Here is a 22095-nt window from a genome sequence, read left to right as displayed (position 1 = left end):
GTGCAGTATGGAAAGTGAAACAGACTGCTATGCCAGTGGCATAGAGGGAGTCAAGCAATCTGTGACTGACTGCGGAGATCTTCAAATAAGTTAATAATTAGTTCAAAAAACAATTTAGCTTTTGTGTTTAATATGAAAGGGGATTTTATGTCTGGGTAAATGTTCCCCTTTAAATGGTGAATAATTGTTATTGCAGCATAACTAATTATAACTTATATTGGTTAAGTTCACGTTAAGACATATAAGGGGTATGTAATAAAAGGCACTAAGTTTGCCCAGGTCAAGTAACCCATAGCAACCAATCATCATGTAGAATTTACTGGACACCTGTTTAAAAGCAAAAATCTTATAGGTTGCGATGAGTTACTGCTACCAGGCAAACATGTGCCTTTTATTACATCTGGGGGATATCATTAATCTGGCATACAAACAATAATAGATTCCCTGCATTCGAACATGGTGTCTTCATAAAAGAAAATGTATTAGCGGAGAGTTTACCTATATGTTTAACAATCCCGTAATATGTACATATTAAGTAATTAACAACTCCCCCCAACCCTTCGGTGTCTTGATTGTTGCTTGAGCAAGGAGACAAAGCACTGACAACAATCCTAAAGTATGAATGTATACAGCATCCTCACAGCTGATTTATCACTTTAAAAAAATCTTTTGAGTAGCATGTATCATAACGAATAAGAGTAGCAAAGGGAAAGAGGCAAACTACATGTATTGTCCTGCATTAACAGGAATGATTCACATTCAGATGATTCATGCAAAGCTGCTTTAGGTAGGTGCATAGAAAAACGCCAGGGTTATTTGAATGGCAGAAAAAAATTAGGCATAAATATGAAAAACATACTAACCTATGCCAATGGATGCAGCACAACCAGTTTTTTCTTTAATCTCTTTTCGAATAGCATTTGACGCTTCATCAGGTATAAGTCTTGTCTCGGTAAGGATTCCAGTAATATCGGCTAATGCTTCATCGCAGCTGACTGCCTCTATATCATGAGTGTAGCTAACAGTTTAAAATAAAACAATTAGTAACATAAAGGAGAAAGACTACTTTTTTATTGGATTGGGGGGAGGGACAATTCTACAGAAAACACAATCTTCCCCAGCATTTTTGGTATTGGGCCAAATCCAAAATTTATGTAGACTAACTAATGTAGAGCATGTCTACAATGTATTAAATCTACATTTTTTTTTATTTAACTCTAGTAAGTATAAATAATCTAATACATATTTATTAAATATTACAAAAAAAAAAAAAAGGTTCACTAGCACCAAGAATACAGACCTTTCTTTCTTTTTTTTTGCTGACTGTCTCTTTATTATTATATATATAATTTATAAACACTGGGCAAATTTGTACCTGGGCAGTAACTAACAGCAACCATCAGTTACTGACTTTTTTCAGCCAATAGCAGGTTAAAAAATAAAAGCAAACCTTGTATTGGTTGACATGAGTTACTGTCCAGGTGAAAATTTCCTCAGTGTTTATGAGCCCCAATATATCTTGAACAATCTCTGTCTTTTTTTTGGTACATAGATCTGAAATAACAGAAATTCCATATAAATGTTTTTTCTGTACTATCCAAAACTGCGTAGCTGGCATAAGAAGCAGGCATAAGAACACATATTATCTTCAGCTGTTCGTGTTGAAATCCTTGTGTTCCGAGTTTTTAGAACATTCATAAAAGGAACCAGAATACTAACTAGTGATTTCAGTATGGGTTATAGCTGTTCTTGCCGGAAAGGACAAAGTAGAATGCATTCATACTGAATAAGAAAAGAGCACTTTACCTTGCTAAAATTTTGTACATGGTCATGGCAACCTCTTTGTATGCTTCAAAATCATAGGGAACAGCTTGGAGTTCTGGACACAGCTGCTTAGCTTTACCAAAGAACATTCCATTCTTCACTCCAGCTTGCCTACAAGATAATAAAGTAAAACATATTTGAATAAATCTCCAAAGAGAGATTAGAATTCAGTTTCATTAACAGAAATGCGTAAAGTATAGTTATTCTCGTCAACACTAACAAGGGGTTCATTTGCCTTAAGTAAATATTAAGGCAGACAATTAACTGCCACAATGTCATTAAATCAGCTAGTCATAATTTGCAGAAAATAAATCGGGGATAGGCTTAGTCTACAGACACCTGACAAATCACCCTTCCTCAGAAAGCATTATATTTTCATTTAAAATTATACCTGTTTCTTTTCTCTTGGGGCTTTGTTTTGGGCACCTATTACCCAAAAAGCTCTGAATTAAGGAAAGGCAATCTCCCATAGAATCCATTTTAATAGAATAATTCAAACTTTTAAAATTGTAAAAGCAGTACCTTGTACTTGATCCTAACTGAGATATAATTAATCCTTATAGAGTCAAAACAATCCTATTTGGTTCAGTTAATGTTTGTTGTCTTCCAGGGATGCTTTGCCCACATCATTTGTATCACTCACAACAGGTTTTACCACCACTTACTCTTTGAGGAATCTTAGGTTCTCTCTCTTGACACTAACAAGGAATAGCCAACCCCATCTATACAGCTTACTGAGAGGTGTAAACAAACTAAATGGTACAGGCCCATTGTAAACTAAAAATGAATTAACCCAACTTAAAAAACAAAACACCTTTTAATATAGAAAGACATGAGCTAGAACTTCCCTAATACATGTGGTATTGACTAAAAAGGAACTTTGAATCAAGGGTGTAATGGATGTACCATCCCCATGGCGAGCTAATGTGGTTTATATTAGCTTACATGAAGGGCAACAACTGTTGTGCACATTTTATTGCCATTTTTTATGCAATACCTTGCTTCATAACTGCAAGAGGCAATTTCTGCCATGGATGGATGCAAAATATCCTGTTCACGTCCACTTTGTTGTGCAGAACCTAAACTGACCGACATAGGCTGATCTTGTTCATTAGGAATCTCTACACAAAGAAAATTATATGATTATGTATCATATTTGAATTAATGCCCCATCATAAAATACTTTGATCAACAACAGAAAACTGCAATAAATAATCTGTATGTAAAGGATGAGTAAAGTCTAATCCATGACCGAATTAATTAAATTGCTAACTTTATTTCTAAGTGCTGCAATCTTTCCACTATTTCTAGACATCCAGACTTGCGCATGGATACCAGTGAACAAGATTGTCCTTTTAATCCTATACAGCTATTTGCAGTCAACTACAGAATAACATACGATTTCTGAACTTTAAAAAAAAACCACTGCAAGTGGAGCATCACAAAATTAAGCAAATAATCTGTGAATATTATTTGGGTTATTTACATATCATTATGCATTAAGTGCTTTTAAGTAAACCGAAGAGACATCTATAGCACTGTGCAATATGTTGGTGCTCCAAAAATACATCATAATAATAGCTAATTTTTAGATTGTAATCTCTAATGAGCAGGGCCCACTTTACTTCATGTATCAGTCAATATTTGTATGTTTGATGTTTACACCATTCCATTGTACAGTACTGTATAACATGTTGGCTCTTTGCACATATGTGTTGTTAAAAAGAGATGCCAGTATCCCTGGCTACAGACAGACTACAGTGCACTTAGTACCCATACATACCAGCTTTTCCCTTTAGTATCCTGTTTTGGTAATATTGAAACTCTATCTGAGGATTAGCTCCTTCCCGGGTTGTCGTTGTTCCAGCACCTCTATTGCTTGTAACAGCGACTGGTTTTCCTTTCCAGAAAAAAAAGTTATATTTTTTTTCAAAATGAGATAAATGTTTTTTTGCACAGTAACTTTGAACTGGATTAGAATTATCTTTTTGTATAGATTTAACATTACGGGCCAAATTTTCAAAGTGTGAGATCAGAGTCCACCACCGAAAAATTCACCCACACTCTATTCATTCCTATGGGATTTTTAGAAGCCTATCTATCAACGGATGAAAGTTAGAGTTCACCATTTGATAAATAAGTCTCTAAAAATCCCATAGGAATGAATAGAAAGTGGGTGAGTTTTAATCTTACATATTGATAAATCTCCAAGTCACTGTCAAACTGTAGTACTGACAACTGTTATGCATTGGATACAGCATTGGATACAAAATGTCAGACACTGCACACGATATGTTGAACAAGGATTTGTAAACTTGACAAAGCTCAACAGTTACCTTTGAGGTCCGCTCGGTTACGAATAGCCACAGATACAAAGAAGCAGTCCATATCTACGTGTATTATACAGTTCTGGCACTTCGGTAATGTGGAAGGAGGCATGTAACCTAATTAAATACAGTACAACAATCTTAACTCCTGGAATAAAATGTACTTTACACATTACAGAAAAACAAAAATGCTGTGCATCTCTGTCTATTTAGAAAATTACGTTCGTTCAAATAATAACATTTCCATTGTCTAAAACACCCTAGACTTATTTGTTATCTGAGCATAAAAAGTAAGATGTTTAATTGTAGAAATAGTAGTAGCTTCTTGAACATGAACAATTAATTATGTAAATAATGTGGGGTTTACCCATGAAATTCACAACATTTCAATTACATTTTTCTCACATTATAAATAAAATTGAAATTCCTATATTCGTTAAGATAGAATACAACTTTTACATGGTTCTGCAAATAATGGTAATAATGGTATGCATAACCATGTAAACTTATTTTATCATAACCAAGCACAGCATGTGACCTTATTATAGGCAGCAATACATTTAGGGTAAAAATCAGACATTGTGATTTATCTGCCTCTTTCTTCTGGTTTCCACAGACATGTTTAATCTGTTAATAAAACAAAAGTGCAACTATTCACAGCTCTGTTTTCAATGGACTATTGGGGCAACAGCAACTTGGGATTTTGGATTTTTCAGGCACACTTTATAGTTAGCAGTGTGGCAGATTCAACATTTCTTTATAAAAACTACTAGCACAAGGACCATTTTGATGTAGCTGTGGTATAAAGCAGTGGTCAAAACAACCCTCTCTGCCTGAAGCACATGTAGCAGTGCAAGGTGGAGCTATGTTTGGAAAATTGAAGGCTGTTCAGAAATGTGTTTACTATATCAGATATACTCAAGTGCTGTAGGTACATTGTTTTCCATAGATTACTATGCTTGGAAGTAATTATTACTGTATATTATTCTGCCATTTTTACCACATTTCTGCATCTACGAAGTAGCACAGTGCCTATGAATAGAGTAAGGCAGCTGGGGGTAAATTAATATATACTTTTAAAGCAGAACCAACCCCTCTATTTAGTGGTGTCTGAATAATGGGAATTGATCCATTTGCTCCAAAAACTGCCCCAGATGCATTCATTGATTTTGAACTGGAAAGTCTGATACTATCAGTAGTAGTGCTTTTTTAGCCTGAAAAAATGGGGCATTCAAACTACAAAATGTGTTCATAAAGTAAAATCTTTGTTATTTAACATTAATCCAACCCATAAAAATCAGTCCACATGTAAAAGCTGCACAGTGCTTAGAGTAAAACTCTACAGGTTCCAATGGTGCCCCAATGTAAAAAAAAATCACTAACATATCACCATGCCCCTGTTCCACCCAGTCACAAATATAATATAAAAAAATCCCTTGCATAATCCAACTCCTTCCCACTCAACAACAAGTCCTTCACGATCCACAAATCCCACATTTACATGATGATGGCAGCCCTGAAAATGTAAATGTGAAACAATATTTCATTACATACATACCCGGCTTTAACTTTTTTAACCTCTCTCGACCAGGGAAGCCTCTGTTACTTTGAGTCTGTAGGTTGCGTACAAACTCAGTGAACTCACACTTCCATGTGGCTATATGATGAAGTCTGGAGTGAGAATAGAAATCTGAAATAAAATTGGGGTCAGCTGTTTTAGGCAGCTTGGCAGGAGAGAGTGCAGTAGTGCTTGTGCTTGAAGGCCCCGGAAGTGAGTGGTGAGCACCATTAATTTTTGAGTTTGTGTGCAAACATGAGGATGAGGGTAAGGGTGACGTTGACACAGTCCTCTGAGGATTGCAGGAAACATCTGTTTGTCTGCTGTTTGGTTGCAAATGCTCCACAGTGCAGTCTATATTTTTAACACAACCTTGATCAGGCTTTTCCTGCTGCTGCAACAAATCAAGTCTACTTGCAAAAGAGCTATCGAAATGCACTGTGCTATCCAGTGGCTTTAAGGCACCATTAGGGCTGGGGATGTGTTTAATACACACAACAGTATTGCCTATGTGGTTCTGTAGTCCATTAGGCTTATGATCAGAAAAGATTTGCTCCAAATCCAACATTTCGAAATCACCATTTTTGTGCTCTTCTTCTTCCAGTCCATCTACCCCATTTGGCAGAATGCTGCTTGGCATTGCAGAGAAATCATTTCTTGTACAGTTTCTACAGTGAAACAAGCACAAATGAGAAAATTCATTTGGGGAATCGAGATAAAGTACACATTAACTAGGTAACTGCTTTGTATTTGATTAGAAAACAATGTGTAGGAGAGAACAGATATTTAAATGGAGCACATTGCAAAATAATCACTAGGTCCGGTCTTCCAAGTATCTTATTAATGACACTGCAATTGGTCTAAGATATAAGTAACCATACAGTATCTTAAAATTACCAGAAAATGCACATGTTTAATAAATGAACATGGGTTGCTCTAATGGCAAAGTGATAACACTTTTAACATGGAAGTAAAAAAATGTTTAAGGCAGAGAGAGAAATTGAACTGTAATACTTATTAAAATACGTTGACAGAAGCCAAATGCATCCTTAAAAACAATACAAAAACGATTACATTAGGTCTTAAATATCCACTGTTTAGGCAAACACAGTTCTGTCCTAATCCAAAATTATACTTACTCTCTTTGGATGAAATCTCTACTTATATTGCTAGTCCCTGGCAAAGCATCATCTCTCTTGCACATGGAGGTAAAATTTAGGCCTTTTTGAACACTGGACTGCTTTGAATAAAGCTGGTAGGGAACATAAGAAAGTAGACGACCAGCTTTTATGCTGTTGGGAAAAAAAGAATTGATGAAAAACTTAAAGTAAAGTAGCTACTATTATATATCATTAACATTTGCTTGTAAAGCTCCAATCATTCATTGTAGTAAACTCCTGTGAAGCAATGTAGGCCAATACGTAGCATGAGGTTTCTATTTTATCTGTCACTACTAATTTCAGTTGCATGCAGAGGGGGGGCTAGGGGTAGGTAGAAGAGTCACAATGGTAGGGTGGACACTAGACACATGCCTCTACTGTCTGCCTACCCATAGTTCGGACCCTAACGTAGATCCCAAGGCAATGAACTCTTCAACACATGCATCAAGGCCCTGCTCATCACAGTGGGACAATGCTTCATGAGTGTGATCAAGAGCTCATTGCCTTAGTCACCTCTGTGCTTTGGCCCGGTACTGGCGAAGTAGCATGAAGCCTGAAAAGGCTTGAGATGGCACCTGCCAACCCTGTACAAGGTCTCCCGTGTAGTACAGTTTCGGATGCGGGGATGGAAGCATTTGGATGGGGTCTGAGGTTGTCAGTAGACCTTTGTTCTCCTACTACTTGCATACTTTGGAACTACAATAATACCTTGGGGTATGCTGCTTGCCTGAAACATGGGCAAAAATATCTATAAAGAAGAGTATGGTGCCACTAATACTAGTATTTCATGATATAATGTAAAGCACATTTGTTTAGTGAACTGAAGCTTGTGCTTAAGATGAAAGTCCTTTGTTAAAAATATATTTTGTTTCCAGAAAGAAAATACAACTTAAATATAAAGGTCATTGAAATAATGAAAACAGGCATGCAATTAGTTGTTTTTATAAAGATATTTAAGAAGAATATTGATAGCCATCTGGAGTATAGAAACTTCTCTCTACATGTTGCTGCTGCCACAGGGGAGAGAAGTTCACAAAACTTAAAACCTTACACCTGATTTACTAAACAGCACAAATGCACTTGTCCATAGCAATCAAGCAAATAGTTTTAATCAAATCTGATTTGTTGCCACTGGTAACTGCACTTATGCAATTTTGCACCTTTGTAATTAAACCAGAATTGTTAAATTATTTGTGGAATTACCTTTCTGTTATCCACTCTGGTCGGACAACTTTCTCATCTTTTAACTCCTTGATCTTGTTATTTGGGAGGTTTGTTGCAATAATGTGTGTTGTTTTAGATCGGGAATAATAAACGTGGTATTGTCCTCCATGCAGCATCATTAGATGACGCAGTTGATCAGCAGTAGGATCTGAAATTGCATGACCAAAATGTTGGTTCAATAAAAATATACTAAAGACCTATGAGTGTAGCGTAATATGGTAATATGATGCTATATATATATATATATATATATATATATATATATATATATATATATATATATATATATATATATATATATATATATATATATATTTTCAGAGTGTAAAGTGCTTTTGAACGAATACCCCCAAGTCTATTGAAGCACTTACCCAACTACTGATGGATGAGACTTATGTTTTCCAGTAGGGAACGTTTTCCAGTTCATAAGACCTGTGAGTGCAGCTTCTTCAGGGCAGTATCGAATGAGCAGTTGGTGGCGTGCACCCAGGCAACGTGGAGCATTTAATTGTAAGTGCTGATATTATATGGACTGGACATTATTTATATATATATATATATATATATATATATATATATATATATATATATATATATATATATATATATATATATATATATATATATATATATATATATATATATATATATATATATATAGTGGCAGAGAATAGCAGAGAATAGGAGAGAATAGCGGCACTCACAGGGTTATTTTATATGCAAGCAAAAAATACTTTATTGAACTCAACATTTCGACCCCACACATGGTTCTTCGTTAGGACAAAAATAAATATATCTATATCTATATCTATATATATATATATATTTATTATGTCGGTACAGTGAACACACTCCTCCCGGATATATTTCTGTCGATGGTGGTGCGTTGGTCAAAGTTTGATAATACAATCCAGTAAATGGACCCGCACTTGTTCATATTTGTGAAATAAATGTGTCTTTATTCACAGGTTCATTTCCAATGTTTCGGACCTCTCTGGGACCTTTTTCCTTGAAAAAGGTCCCAGAGAGGACCGAAACGTTGGAAATGAACCTGTGAATAAAGACACATTTATTTCACTAATATGAACGAGTGCGGGTCCATTTACTGGATATATATATATATATATATATATATATATATATATATATATATATATATATATATATATATATATATATATATATTAGAAAAAATATATATATAAATACGTATATATGTTGCGTATCATAAACCCTGTTCGATATGGTGTTTTTTTTATAAAAAATCTGATAAATAAATACCGTGTGTATGTGTGTGTTTATATATATATATATATATATATATATATATATATATATATATATATATATATATATATATATATATATATATATATATATATATATATATATATATATATATGGAATGCAAACCAGTAGGTGACAGTATGTGGCCTTCAGCACTGAAAGAGGATGTATATAAAAAAATAAATAAAATGTTGTCTAATGAAATGTGACGCAAATTTCCAATTTACATTCATAATTCATAATTGCTTCAAGGGCACTGGCAGATGGGGAGATTTGTTTCCCGCTTTAAAATCTGTACTACCGCAGATGACTATTCTCCTCGAAAAGTCTCGCAAGGAAACTTTGGGTTACTTAAGAAAACAAAGCGCCACATGTTTTCCCACTGATGATTTACTTTATTGCCTGTGGGAAAGCTTTTTGGGGAGATTTGTTGCAGTAACAAATCTACCCGTCTGTCAGTACACTTAGGGGCATATTTATCAAAGGTCGAAGTTAAAAAAACTTCGAACTTCGAATTCAAAAACACCAATCAAATGGAGGTTGAAGTTTTTTGGGGTCAAAGTGGCCCGAATTCGGCCTACTTCGAATCGTACGTTTCAAAGTAGCGCTACTTTGATCTACTACAATTCGAAGTTTTTTTAACTTCGACCTTTGATCTCCCAAACTCACCCAATTGCCTCCATACAGGTTCTAGGAGGTCCCGCATAGGCTAAAACAGCACTTCGGCAGCTTTTAGGTGGCGAATGGTCGAAGTTTTAAAGAGACAGTACTTTTTTCAAATTCGAATCGAAGTTGGACTATTCTATGGTCGAAGTACCCAAAAATTACTTCGAAATTCTACGTTTTTTTACTTTGAAAATTCACTTTGACCCTTGATAAATCTGCCCCTTAAAGATTTATTTGTAAATGTAATGGCTACTGAAAGCAAAATCTGGCTTCCATTGCTATTTTCTGCACTGGTGGTTTTACAATTGAAATAATGTATCAGATGCATCCCCTAAAATACATTCTGTAATGGGTTAGAGCAAGGTGTTATCACAATTCTGTTTGCAGGTACCCTCTAGTTTCCTTTAGGCCATGTGTACTAACATGACCTTGCCAAGAACACTTTTAAAAAGCTATATGTGAAGAGATGTTTTTAGGCCCAAATAAGTAACCTACCAGTATATCCATTGACATATATGGAAACCCCATTAAAGATCTTCGATGAGGTTCCATCATTCTGTTGTTGCAATGGAGCATCTGCTCGAAACTGCTCATCTAATTTCTGTACCTTAGCTGCCATGTAGCCACCCTGGTGAGAAAGGAACATTAAGAATCCTTGCAGCCTAAACATCTACTGCAACAGTTATAGTCTCCCAACAATCCAGAACCACCAAATTTGATGTATGGATGCTGGGGCTGTTCCACAACAGCGATAATACTCTTTAAGCAAGCACAATCAGCAGCCATGCTCTCTAGTGACTGTATTGCAAGCCAACTGGATATAGGAGTACACATGTCTAGAATAATATCTCCAAAATGGTACATACAGTAAAATCAGGCATCTAAGAAGTACCTTCTTTACATTGATTCTAAGAATGCCTAAACGTTTGGAAAAAAACTTTATATGCCCTTTAACATTCAACAAGGTGCTCTAAGACTTCATTTGCAGACAGGATCTATTACATAAGAGGAACTATCATGAAACTAAATTGTTGAAGTGTAGGTACTGAGGTATTTTTAATAATTTCTTTGAAAATAATCAGTTTAAAAAGTCTTAATCCTTTTGCAGAAAGTAGCTACAATCTACACTTTTCATCTGCAACTGCTGTGATTTATGTGGTAGTAGCTTTTTGGAGACACATGTCCAGCTTTCTGTACCAGTCTAGCTCAGGTCAGAACCCTGTTGCTGAATTAGGATTTTGGCCAGATCAATCTGGTGCTTCATATTCAACTAAATGAGCAGCTCTCACAAAAGCCTTTAATAATCATACAAAATAAGAAACATATAATGAACTTTTACACTGCATTTACCCAGGCGCCCCAGCCATCTTTCTCGCTGGCTCGATTTCGCCATCCTCCTCGACGCATTGTTCAGTTTCTGTAAAATACATGAAAATATAATTATGAAAGCACTTTTTCTCAACTTGTGAATCAAAAGCAAACTATTTGGTAATGTTACTGTACAACAATGCAAGTGATGACAAAACTACTGTGTTGGGGTTTAATTATTTGCTTGCAGCAAACTATACTGTACTATAATCTACCCCGTTTCCTCTCTTATTTTAGCATCCCCTTCTCTTGTGCTTTTTTGGGGAGTATTTTCCCTACAAGCATTTCATTCTCTCATTGGAAACTCTTGAATTGGTTGCAGGTCTATGTAGAACGTTATTAGGAGTAACGATAGTAGTTAAGCATCTGCAGGAAGGACATTCAGTACTGGGGCTATTTCACGGTTTACCCAGTTGGAATTTCAGTAGTTACTTAGTGAACGACAAGCCAGCATGGGGTTCAGTGACCAGAAAATGGAGTACTCTTCTACTGTGTAGAAACCTATACAGGTCTATGTAGTTGAACCCCGCACACAAAACCAAAACTGGAATCTATAGTCTGCATTTTTAACTGGCCTGACTTTGTACCTGGCCTGATGTGCTACCCTCCAAGTGATGTCGCCAGCATCCATCCCCTAAACCAGCCACTTTCATCATAGCTTACAAAGTTAAAAAAACACCCCCTGTTCAGTACTATGCAGTCACCATTTTGTTTCCACCTGTGCAACCAAATACATCACTAAGTTCCACTCATCCCACATCATCATTCTGGCTATTCTATGGCAAAGCTTATGCACGTGCATCAGGTCTAAGTCTGAACTTGGGAACTTAGACTTGGAAATTACCTAGCCCTACCCTTTAACATGTTATGGTTAAATACTAAGATGCGGTAGAATGCATGTACACAGTAATTGATTAGTAAGGACACAAATCTATCTTTCATTTGCTCTTTCAGGTAAACACCATTTATTTTCTGGGTGTCCTTGTCCTTTAATCACCAATTCTCAATTTTAAATATATCCCAATTTGGCCAGCCTTACTTCATAACTGCATCAGGAGAAGTTTTGTATAACAGACTATAGTGACATTATCCACACTGTGCAACTCCCATCTGGATTGCTTTTGTGGATGACCTTGTATTTATATTAAACCCTATTTCCAATCTCATTCAAAGGAGTATTTTCCTGGCACACAGTGCTGGGGTTTGGTAATCTTGCATTTTTGAAAAGCAACAAATCTTTGATTCGGCTGAATCCAAGCCTTGTCCCTGAAAGATTCAGATTTTGGGATTCTGCAAAATCTTTGATGGATTTGGGTGTATCCCAAAGCATTCATAGGGTACAGAACTTATCCAAATAACACGTGTATAACATTTAAGAAGAATTTAGGCAGAGAGATACACACAGTAAGAAGGCACTTACTGTAATTTACCTTCCTCTAAAATTCTGAATGGGGGTTTGAAAATGGTAGGAAGTATAAGGTTTATGCAGCATTTACCAAAACACACCAGAAAGGTAATCTTCATGCTTTATTATCATTTACCATTACATGTTAATATGGACAGATGCAAAAGTGATCTAAGATGGTGATAATACTGTGACCACTTCACCAAAGAGGACCAAATGTCCGAGTAAGTATCTAATTGGAAAATAGGTCTTCTATAGCGTAAACTGCTATACTATATGTAAGTGTGGAACCTTTTTGATCACTGATTAAAATGTACATTGTAGCTAGCATCTGCTTATTCCACCAGTGATTTGCGGAATGTTTTCCCTAATTTTTTGTTCTGTTATAAAATGAACATTCAATCAAACCTACCTATGAAAATATTAAACCATTGGCACTTTTTTTCACCAAAATTAAACACTGATTTGTAATGAAAGATTCCTTGATTAGGTGATTTATAAAGGTAACCCAACAGTGGCAGGTAGGGCAGATCTGTTGTTCATTATCAGCTCGGTAAGTGACCCAACCTTTCCAACCAATGAAAAGGCAATAATGTAAAAGATTCGGTTTTTGCACAGCAACAGCTATGTGCTGCATTATAAATCATGTAATGTCTCACAAATCAATAATGCTGCACAGAGCATTGGTATAACAAACTACACTGCCTACACTGATCCCACCTCAACAGAAGAACATTTGCACTATATTATAATGAGATTGTGAGAACATAAAAGGCACTCTAATGTGAGGGAATCCATCTTCAGAAAATGTGCTCCATGAGAGCAGGTTTAGGGATTTTTCAAGGGCTCCACTGTTCAACCCTGGGTACAACAATCTGCAGCTATAAGAATAGGACTACAGCAGCTGAGCGGACTCAATAAAACATGCACATGAAGTAAAAGGGACAAATGGCAAACTGCAGAGGAGCAACATCCACAGGCTCATCAAACTTTATTTATGAAAAACATGAACATCAACTTTATTTCAGAGACTTCAAAAACAGTCTTCCTTGATAGGACTCAACTCCAATCGGCTCTTTTAAAAATGGTAACAAAAGCAAGTACAATATAGGAATAATAGAAAACTTTGATAAGCATCTACTGCTATCCAGTGCATTCCAGGGGCGCATACATACTCTAGATGTATCCAGCTTCCTGTTCAATCCAGTGGAATTTGAGATTTAACTTATTTTTATTGCTGGAGCAGGTGGAGCAGGTGCATCCTTAAGCACAAAATTGTAGTATTTAAAGTTGCTATGTTGCAGTATACAACATCATACCTCCCAACATTTTAAAACTCGAAAGAGGGACAAAAAGTTCTGCCGTGTGCAGCACAGCAAAAATGTATTGGCCACACCCATTAAATGCCACGTTCATTTTACAAAATTTGGCAGGTTATGGAAAGTCTGAACACATTTCTGGGATGTTAAGGCCATGTTTTATGTGTTATTACAGTTTTGCTAATGAAGGCGAATGGCCCTTTAAGCTGCATTCTCATATGTCCCAAGAGACCTGCTTATGTTAAAAATAGTTACAATTGTAACTTTGCTTATCATAGTAACATAGTAAGTTAGGTTGAAAGAAGACACGTCTATCAAGTTCAGCCTTTTAAGTCCATATATAACCTGCCTAACTGTTAGTTGATCCAGAGGACGGCAAAAAAACCCATCTGAAGCCTCTCCAATTTGCATCTTCCATAACCCTGTATTCCCTCACTTGCTAAAAAGCCATCCAATCCCTTTTTAAAGTTATCTAATGTATAAGAGTGTACGAGAATTCCACATCTTCACATATATCACTGTAAAAAACCCTTCCGAATATTTAGACGGAACCTCCTTTTTTCTAATCAGAATGGGTGCCCTCTTGTCAGCTGGAAAGACCCACTGGTAAATAAAGCATTAGATAAGTTATGGTACGATCTCTTTTGTACGATATATTTATACTTACTGTAGTTATTATATCCTCCAGTGTGAACAACCCCAACCCTCACTTCCGCAATAAACGTGCAAGGGGTTCCTTGCTTGCAGCAGCCTTTGAACAACCCCAACATGGTCAGCATTTTCTCATAGCAGAGATTTTCCATACCTTTTACTAAGCTTAGTTGCCCTTCTCTGTACCCTCTCTAATACAATAATGTCCGGTTTGAGCACCGGAGACAAAAACTGTACATATATTCTAGCCTTAGCAGTGCTCTGTACACTGGAAGAATAAACCCCTCCTCCCATAAAATCTATGCCCCTTTTAATACAGCTCAAGACCTTATATGCCCTTGAAGCTGCTGACTGGCATTGCTTGATACAGCCAAGTTTATTATCTGTAAGGACTCCAAGGTCCTTTTCCATTATAGATTTGCCTAGTGCAGTCCCATTAAGGGTATAAGTGGCTTGCATATTTTTTCATCCCAGGTGCAGGACTTTACATTTATCAACATTGAGTCTCATCTGCCACTTAGCTGCCCAGATGCCAGTTTGCCAAGATCCTGCTCCAAAGATGTCACATCTTGGTTGGAATTATTTGGGCTGGATAGTTTTGTGTCATCTGCAAACATGGATACATTACTTACAATATCCTCCCCTAAGTCATTAATAAACAAATTAAATAAAAGTGGACCCAATACAGTGTCCCGAGGGACCACACTAAGAACCTTACTCCAAGTAGAGAATGTACTATTAACAACCACCCTCTGTACCCGATCCTGTAGGCAGTTTCCTATCCATGTAGAAATGACTTCATTAAGCCCAACAGACCTTTGTTTAGAAAGCAGTCGTTTGTAGGGCACTGTATCAAATGCTTTGGCAAAACCCCCAGTTTACTGGCTATTTACTCTCCTCCCTTAACCCACTATAATGCTCAACAACACTTTAGGTCTGGCAATTACATATAAATAAAAAAAAACATTAAAGTGGAGACTGGTCTAAGCATTAAATTACATAGTCGGTTTAATCTCTACACTATTTATGTCCAAGGCAACAGATTTGATTCTGCAGAGGGCAAGCGACTCCTGTGCAATCAATAGTGATCCATACAGTATGAATGCACTCGGGAGGCTTTTTCAATAAAGAAAATCTCTAGCAGCTCATTTTGAAAGATACAGTGCTACCAGATAACTGTGCAGGGAGCAACGCCTACCTGAAGCATTGTGGGAATGCAGACAAAAGCTGAGGAGCAGAAGCATCCATCATGATTTAAGAAGTAACAGCACAGCACTGTCACTAAAGGTCATAGATACTAACTTAAAAAAAAAATCACTTTTGCCAATGGGAACGGCTATAGTGGGAGAATAAGAAATGATACAGAGCATAATTTACCGCATATTATAAAATATAATGATATTATAAGTCACAGAGGAGGTCTATGACCATATAAAAGTACAAAGCTTTTACATAGATCATGGAACTCCAAGGTTGACATCTTGTGCCTTAACGGTAGCACTAGGAAGCAGGGTTGAGTCCTGACCTGGGCAGTATCTAGATAGAGCCGTCACCTGTCCGGTTTTGGACTGTCTGGATCAGAACTGCCTTGCAAGTTTTCCAAATTAGGAAAACCGGACAGCACTCTTCAAGATTGATGTGTGATTGGCCAATCGCCACATCATATCCCTGTCCCTATGACATCATCTCTCATCGCCCCGTGACATCACCGCCCGCCTCCTGCCCAGATTCCCCCACGTAGAAAGGTGGCAACCCTAGCAGTATCTGCAACTAGTCTGTATATACTCTCCATGTAGGTGTGGATTTTTATTGTGGTTTCCTCCAAAACAAAAAGTCTCCACCACAGGTCAGTGATTGATGCAAATGTTGGCAACAAGTGTGTTTTTTTCCCAAAATTACCCTTGCATCAAATACATTATTTTAGTAGTAATGCACTTGTGCTGGAGGAGTCATTTGTTGAATTTAACTATGAGAGTGAGAGAAAAAAGAGGCAAGTTTGTTCTTTAGACAAATAATTAACATTTTAGGTAAGCCTCCTGGTCTGACAAGATGTTCTGACAACTGTGGTGCTCTAGGTGAGTAGCAGAGTAACTTAAATGAAAAAATAAAACTCTTGCAAGGGCTTGCCCTGCAGACACAAGTCTTGTGTGCTAGTGTGGTTATTCTCTATCCAGTTCACTGGTTGGTTGCCATATCCTCCAATCACTGTGCACCGAGTGAACCCTAATATTTATACAACGGGTGTGCGAGTGTCCTCTTCAATTGAAGCATTTGATGAGGGTGACAAAACACCTTGCGTGCCATTGTTCAAACTATCTTCCTTCTAGTTCCAGCTGATCCTGTGTAAGCAGGCAAAATAAACTAAAGCAACCTCCAGTCCTGAAGAGGAAATGGAAAATCATTTCTTGTATCAACCCAGAAGGGTAACAAATGAGGAAGAAAGAGTGCCATACGCTTGCATATATTTATATAGATTAGATGCATGCTGTGGCAACTGTGTTACATATTGGATAAACTTTGTGGCATTCGATGAAAAAGGCCCCCTAAGGCTAAGGCCACACTAGGCGATAGCGCCGCGATTTGACTCGCGGCGACTTTTCGCCGCGACTTTTAAGCCGCAATCGCTGGGGAAACTTTTGCGCTGGCGTCTATGGGGAATCGCGAAAAATCGCCAGCGTAAAAACACACGCGGCGATCTTTTTTCTATTGTCGCTCGAAATCGCCTCGCTAGGCGATTTCGAGCGACAATAGAAAAAAGATCGCCGCGTGTGTTTTTACGCTGGCGATTTTTCGCGATTCCCCATAGACGCCAGCGCAAAAGTTTCCCCAGCGATTGCGGCTTAAAAGTCGCGGCGAAAAGTCGCCGCGAGTCAAATCGCGGCGCTATCGCCTAGTGTGGCCTTAGCCTAACAGACCATTGTTCATACACAAGCACTGAAAAGTACCTATATGGTTAGGAACTTCATGGCACTGATCAGCTGCCTCTCTTTTCATGTTTACAGTGAATTACTGATTTCAATATGGAATCAGTGGCGGAACTACCGGGGGTGCAGGGGGTGCGGCGGTACCAGGGCCCTGGCCCCTGCACCCCCGATGGGGCCCGCAACCCAACAGAGGGATAAAATTGTTTCCAGATTTTCAAATGCACGCTCCTCCAGTGGCGCACTATGTATGACGTCACCGGCGGCGCAGGGTTGCGGCGCCAATATTCATCTTGGTTTTGGCAGCCCCTGCCCTTCCCCCTCGGCTCTCTGGCAGCTCTGGCCTGGCTCTTATCGCAGAGCTTTTGAATTGCATCGTAGAGAGGAAGGGGGGGCCAGGGGCCATGCCTTAAATAGTATCTAATAATCTAACTGCCCCAACACGATGCGGCTTTGCGTGCGTGCATGCATCAATGACGTCATTTACATGGCTGCAAGGCAGAGAGAGGCAGAGTTCTGGCGCGTTAGTGTGCCTCGCACCAAAGACATTTGAACAGGGCTTGTTCTATGATGCTTCCTGCTGGCACAGGTACAGATCTGGCTGGGGGATACTGTATATTTTATGCTGCTACTGAAGGCAAATGTACATATTGGGGGCAATATGATCTGATGTATTTTGGGCTGCTGCTGGCACAGGTAAAGATTAGGATCAATATGGGCTTGTTGGCACAAGTACAGGGGGCAATATTATAGCTGTTGGGCTTGCTGGCACAGGTACATTGGGGCAATATAATGGCTGCTGGCACAGGTACATTGGGGCAATATGGTGGCTGCTGGCACAGGTACATTGGGGTAATATGGTGGCTGCTGGCACAGGTATATTGGGGCAATATAATGACTGCTGGCACAGGTATATTGGGGCAATATGGTGGCTGCTGGCACAGGCACATTGGGGCAATATGGTGGCTGCTGGCACAGGTACATTGGGGCAATATAATGACTGCTGGCACAGGCACATTGGGGCAATATGGTGGCTGCTGGCACAGGTATATTGGGGCAATATGGTGGCTGCAAGCACAGGTACATTGGGGCAATATAATGGCTGCTGGCACAGGCGCATTGGGGCAATATGGTGGCTGCTGGCACAGGTACATTGGGGCAATATAATGGCTGCTGGCACAGGCGCATTGGGGCAATATAATGGCTGCTGGCACAGGTACATTGGGGCAATATGGTGGCTGCTGGCACAGGCACATTGGGGCAATATGGTGGCTGCTGGCACAGGCACATTGGGGCAATATGGTGGCTGCTGGCACAGGTACAGATTTGGGGCAATATGGATTGGTTGTTGCTGGTGCAGGTACAGATTTTGGGGCAATACCTTGGCTGCTGCTGCTGGCACAGGTACACAGATTACTGGGGCCAATATGAGGGATTTTTGACCCCATCTGAACAACAATGACTTGTAAGGCTATACATTTATTGTTATTGGTACTTGTTTTTTTTTTTATTCTGGCTCTCTGCAATTCATATTGTAATATTTCATTCAAATCAATTCATAGTTGCTAGGGTAATTTGGTCCCTAGCAACCAGACTGCTGAAATTGCAAACTGGACAGCTGCTGAATAAAAAGCTAGATAACGCAAACCGCAAATAAAAAACATTAAAAAACCAATTGCAAATTTTCTAAGAAAATCCCTCTGTGCACCATATTAAAGTTAATGTAAAGGTGAACAACCCCTTTAATGCTGCACTGATTAACCCTTGTCATTAACACAGAAAAAAATGTATTTCAGACTCCTTTGCTTATATCCTTTGAGTACAGGTATGGGACCTGCTATCCAGAATACTCAGGACCTGGGGGTTTCCAGATAATGGATTTCCGTAATTTCAATCTTCATACCTTAAGTCTACTAGAAAATCACATATACATTAAATAAATTCAATAGGCTGGTTTTGCTTCCAATAAGGATTAATTATATCTTAGTTGGGATCAAGTACAATCTTCTGTTTTATTATTACACAGAAAAAGGAAATTGTTTTTAAAAAGCTGAATTATTTGATTATAATGGAGTCTATGGGAGACTGTGTTCCAATCCAATGCACGGGGGGGGGGGGGGGGGGGGCGGGGTCGCGCAGGGGGGCCTAGTTGTACATTTACATACCAGGGCCCTTAGGAGTCTAGTTACGCCACTGTATGGAATCCACCGTAGCACAAACGTCTGCTGCACTTAATCTTGGGATCTCTGGCCTGTGAATAGAAAATCTGTCTCACAGCAGCTTTATAGGGAAATCCCTCCAGCCTGATTAAACTCCTTGTGCACTAGAAATCCTCAGAGATATACAGAAGGATTTTAATCCTGCAGTTTTGCTGAATCCCTGGCTGTTCTGCTGAGCACTGTTGTGTCTGCTTGGAAGCTCCCATGTGATACTAAAAAATAGTAAGGGGCGGGAGTTTGACCTGAACAAGCCCACAATAAACCAAACTCAGACAGACATAAACAGGCAGCCTGTGAATTCCTCTGCAACCCTACAGATACATAATAAGGCAACACTGAACCCAAAAAGAACTACGGTGCCCAGGTACAAAGTGACACCTAATAATAGTTCAAGAGCAGGAGCATTACACGGTATATTTTTAGCAGCATCCTACTGCTTGTCAGGAATGGCTGCTTGTCAGTGTGAAAAGGATATTTCCTGGGGAGGAATTAAAAAGGTCATGTTGCAAAGGTCCAAAACATAATGTCAAATGGCCTTCACAGCAGCAGCAGCAATTGCAAGGTTTTTGTGAATGCAGAGAGCCCATTATCCCATCAGCATGTGCGTGCGGTGAATGCAGATATCAAATACACACTGACACAGTTGGAATGCTGATAAGAGGCCTCACATACTGAATATTCCCCATTGCTATTGCTGTTATGTAAAGCCCTGCAGGGGGAGGGGGAGGAGGTGGAGCTGGGGTTTCCCCCAATAACAAAACTGCTCCCCCCCTCTTACTTCTCCATGCATCCAACAATGGGTCATCCCAGGCCAGCGCTCATAGACACCAGCAGCAGTGGAACGTGCTACGTGCACAAAATGCGCAGTCACATCCAGCGGCCTCACCACTGGGGGAATGTAGGGAACTGAGGTACACACAATAAATGCTACACACAATAAACGGTACACACAATAAATGCTACACACCACAAATGCTACACACAATAAATCCTACACACAACAAATGCTACATACAACTGCCACTCATTGTGCCTGTTTATTGCCCTTATAAGGTAAAAATCATATCCTAGAAATGTGTTTTTTTGCACAATGCATTCCTTGCAGTAAAGCACTTTCCTTTCTCCTGTTTTATACATAGAGTAATATGAGCCTGCATGAAAATACCATCTCCTCTGAGGCAAGTGTGTCCCCTACATGTCATGCACATATCAGCACTGCACTTCTTACTAAGAGACAAACATGGAACTACAAATATAAATAGAGAGAGAGAGTACAGTCAGTGAAGTGCTACCGCCTTTCCTCCAGCAAATGAACTACAATTCCCAGAAGCGCCTGAGAGTAGAAAGCCACTAGGGAGCATTGTAGTTATTGAACAGCTGGAGGGCCGCAGTTGTGCCAGACATAGTCAAGACTCGGTATCAGAAGCTGACGTCTCACCTTTCTCCCAAAGCCGGAGCAGCATTCCCGGTGTGACAGCCGCGTCCTTCTCTTCCCCACTCCTCCGTCCGTGCCGGGCTATGTGTAGCTGTCAGTGACTGTGCCTCCCGCAAGGTCTCCGCCCCCCTGTCTGTATGGTCAGTGTATGGTTACTGGCTCCGCCTGTGTATCGTGGCCCTGGCAGTCCTTGTGAGGGGGACGCGCTGCCATGGCACGCCTGTGGGGTCCCTATCTCACCCTGCCCCCCTAAACCTCTTACTCCTGCTGCTTTCCTCTCTCCCCAGAGGTCTCACTCCCGCCGTCTGTCTGCCCCTCCTTCTCCTCTAACCCTGTCACTAGACTTTTTTTTTTTTCTCGCATCTTTATTAACATAAATACAATGAACAGAACACTGTCAAAGTTAGGTTTTGTGCCAAAAGCCTAGTGGTTCCAGACTGCTTTACTTACTCTTAGGCCTGGTTGTGATTGGCATGGCTGAGAGGCCTGGGCTCCGAACAATCAAAACACGTTCATGTTGCTTATTCCATACACTGATTACAAGGCTTTACAAACAGTGCAGAATCCACATGATGCCTAACAGGGCACTAACTTATAAATTGTCAATATACGTTTATTTAAAAAATGATGCCCTAAAATAGTTTTGTCCTGAGGCCCTGTAACTTCTAGTTATTGTAATGTTATATCCTTTCTTTCACACTAAGCGGCATATATATTATTCTGTGTAAAAA

The 22095-nt window shown here is 38.9% G+C and overlaps 1 protein-coding gene across 1 annotated transcript in view; it reads right to left on the bottom strand.

Annotated features, from left to right (window-relative positions):
• Positions 1–21705, bottom strand: part of rev1.L (REV1, DNA directed polymerase L homeolog) — a 47710-nt gene extending 26005 nt beyond the window's left edge. Inside the window, exons 1-11 of the mRNA XM_018247097.2 lie at positions 21368–21705; positions 11397–11463; positions 10542–10674; positions 8073–8241; positions 6849–7001; positions 5710–6377; positions 4161–4268; positions 3608–3724; positions 2822–2945; positions 1807–1935; positions 864–1018 (exon numbers count right to left, since the gene is read on the bottom strand). Coding sequence (XP_018102586.1) covers positions 864–1018; positions 1807–1935; positions 2822–2945; positions 3608–3724; positions 4161–4268; positions 5710–6377; positions 6849–7001; positions 8073–8241; positions 10542–10674; positions 11397–11453 — 1813 coding nt within the window. The 5' untranslated portion in view covers positions 11454–11463; positions 21368–21705. The remainder of the gene's footprint in view (positions 1–863; positions 1019–1806; positions 1936–2821; positions 2946–3607; positions 3725–4160; positions 4269–5709; positions 6378–6848; positions 7002–8072; positions 8242–10541; positions 10675–11396; positions 11464–21367) is intronic.
• Between the last annotated feature and the right edge of the window lie 390 nt (positions 21706–22095).

This window comes from Xenopus laevis, chromosome 2L (genome assembly GCF_017654675.1).
Source record: "Xenopus laevis strain J_2021 chromosome 2L, Xenopus_laevis_v10.1, whole genome shotgun sequence".
NCBI classification, from domain to species: domain Eukaryota; kingdom Metazoa; phylum Chordata; class Amphibia; order Anura; family Pipidae; genus Xenopus; species Xenopus laevis.
This window is presented reverse-complemented; position numbering and strand designations above follow the sequence as displayed.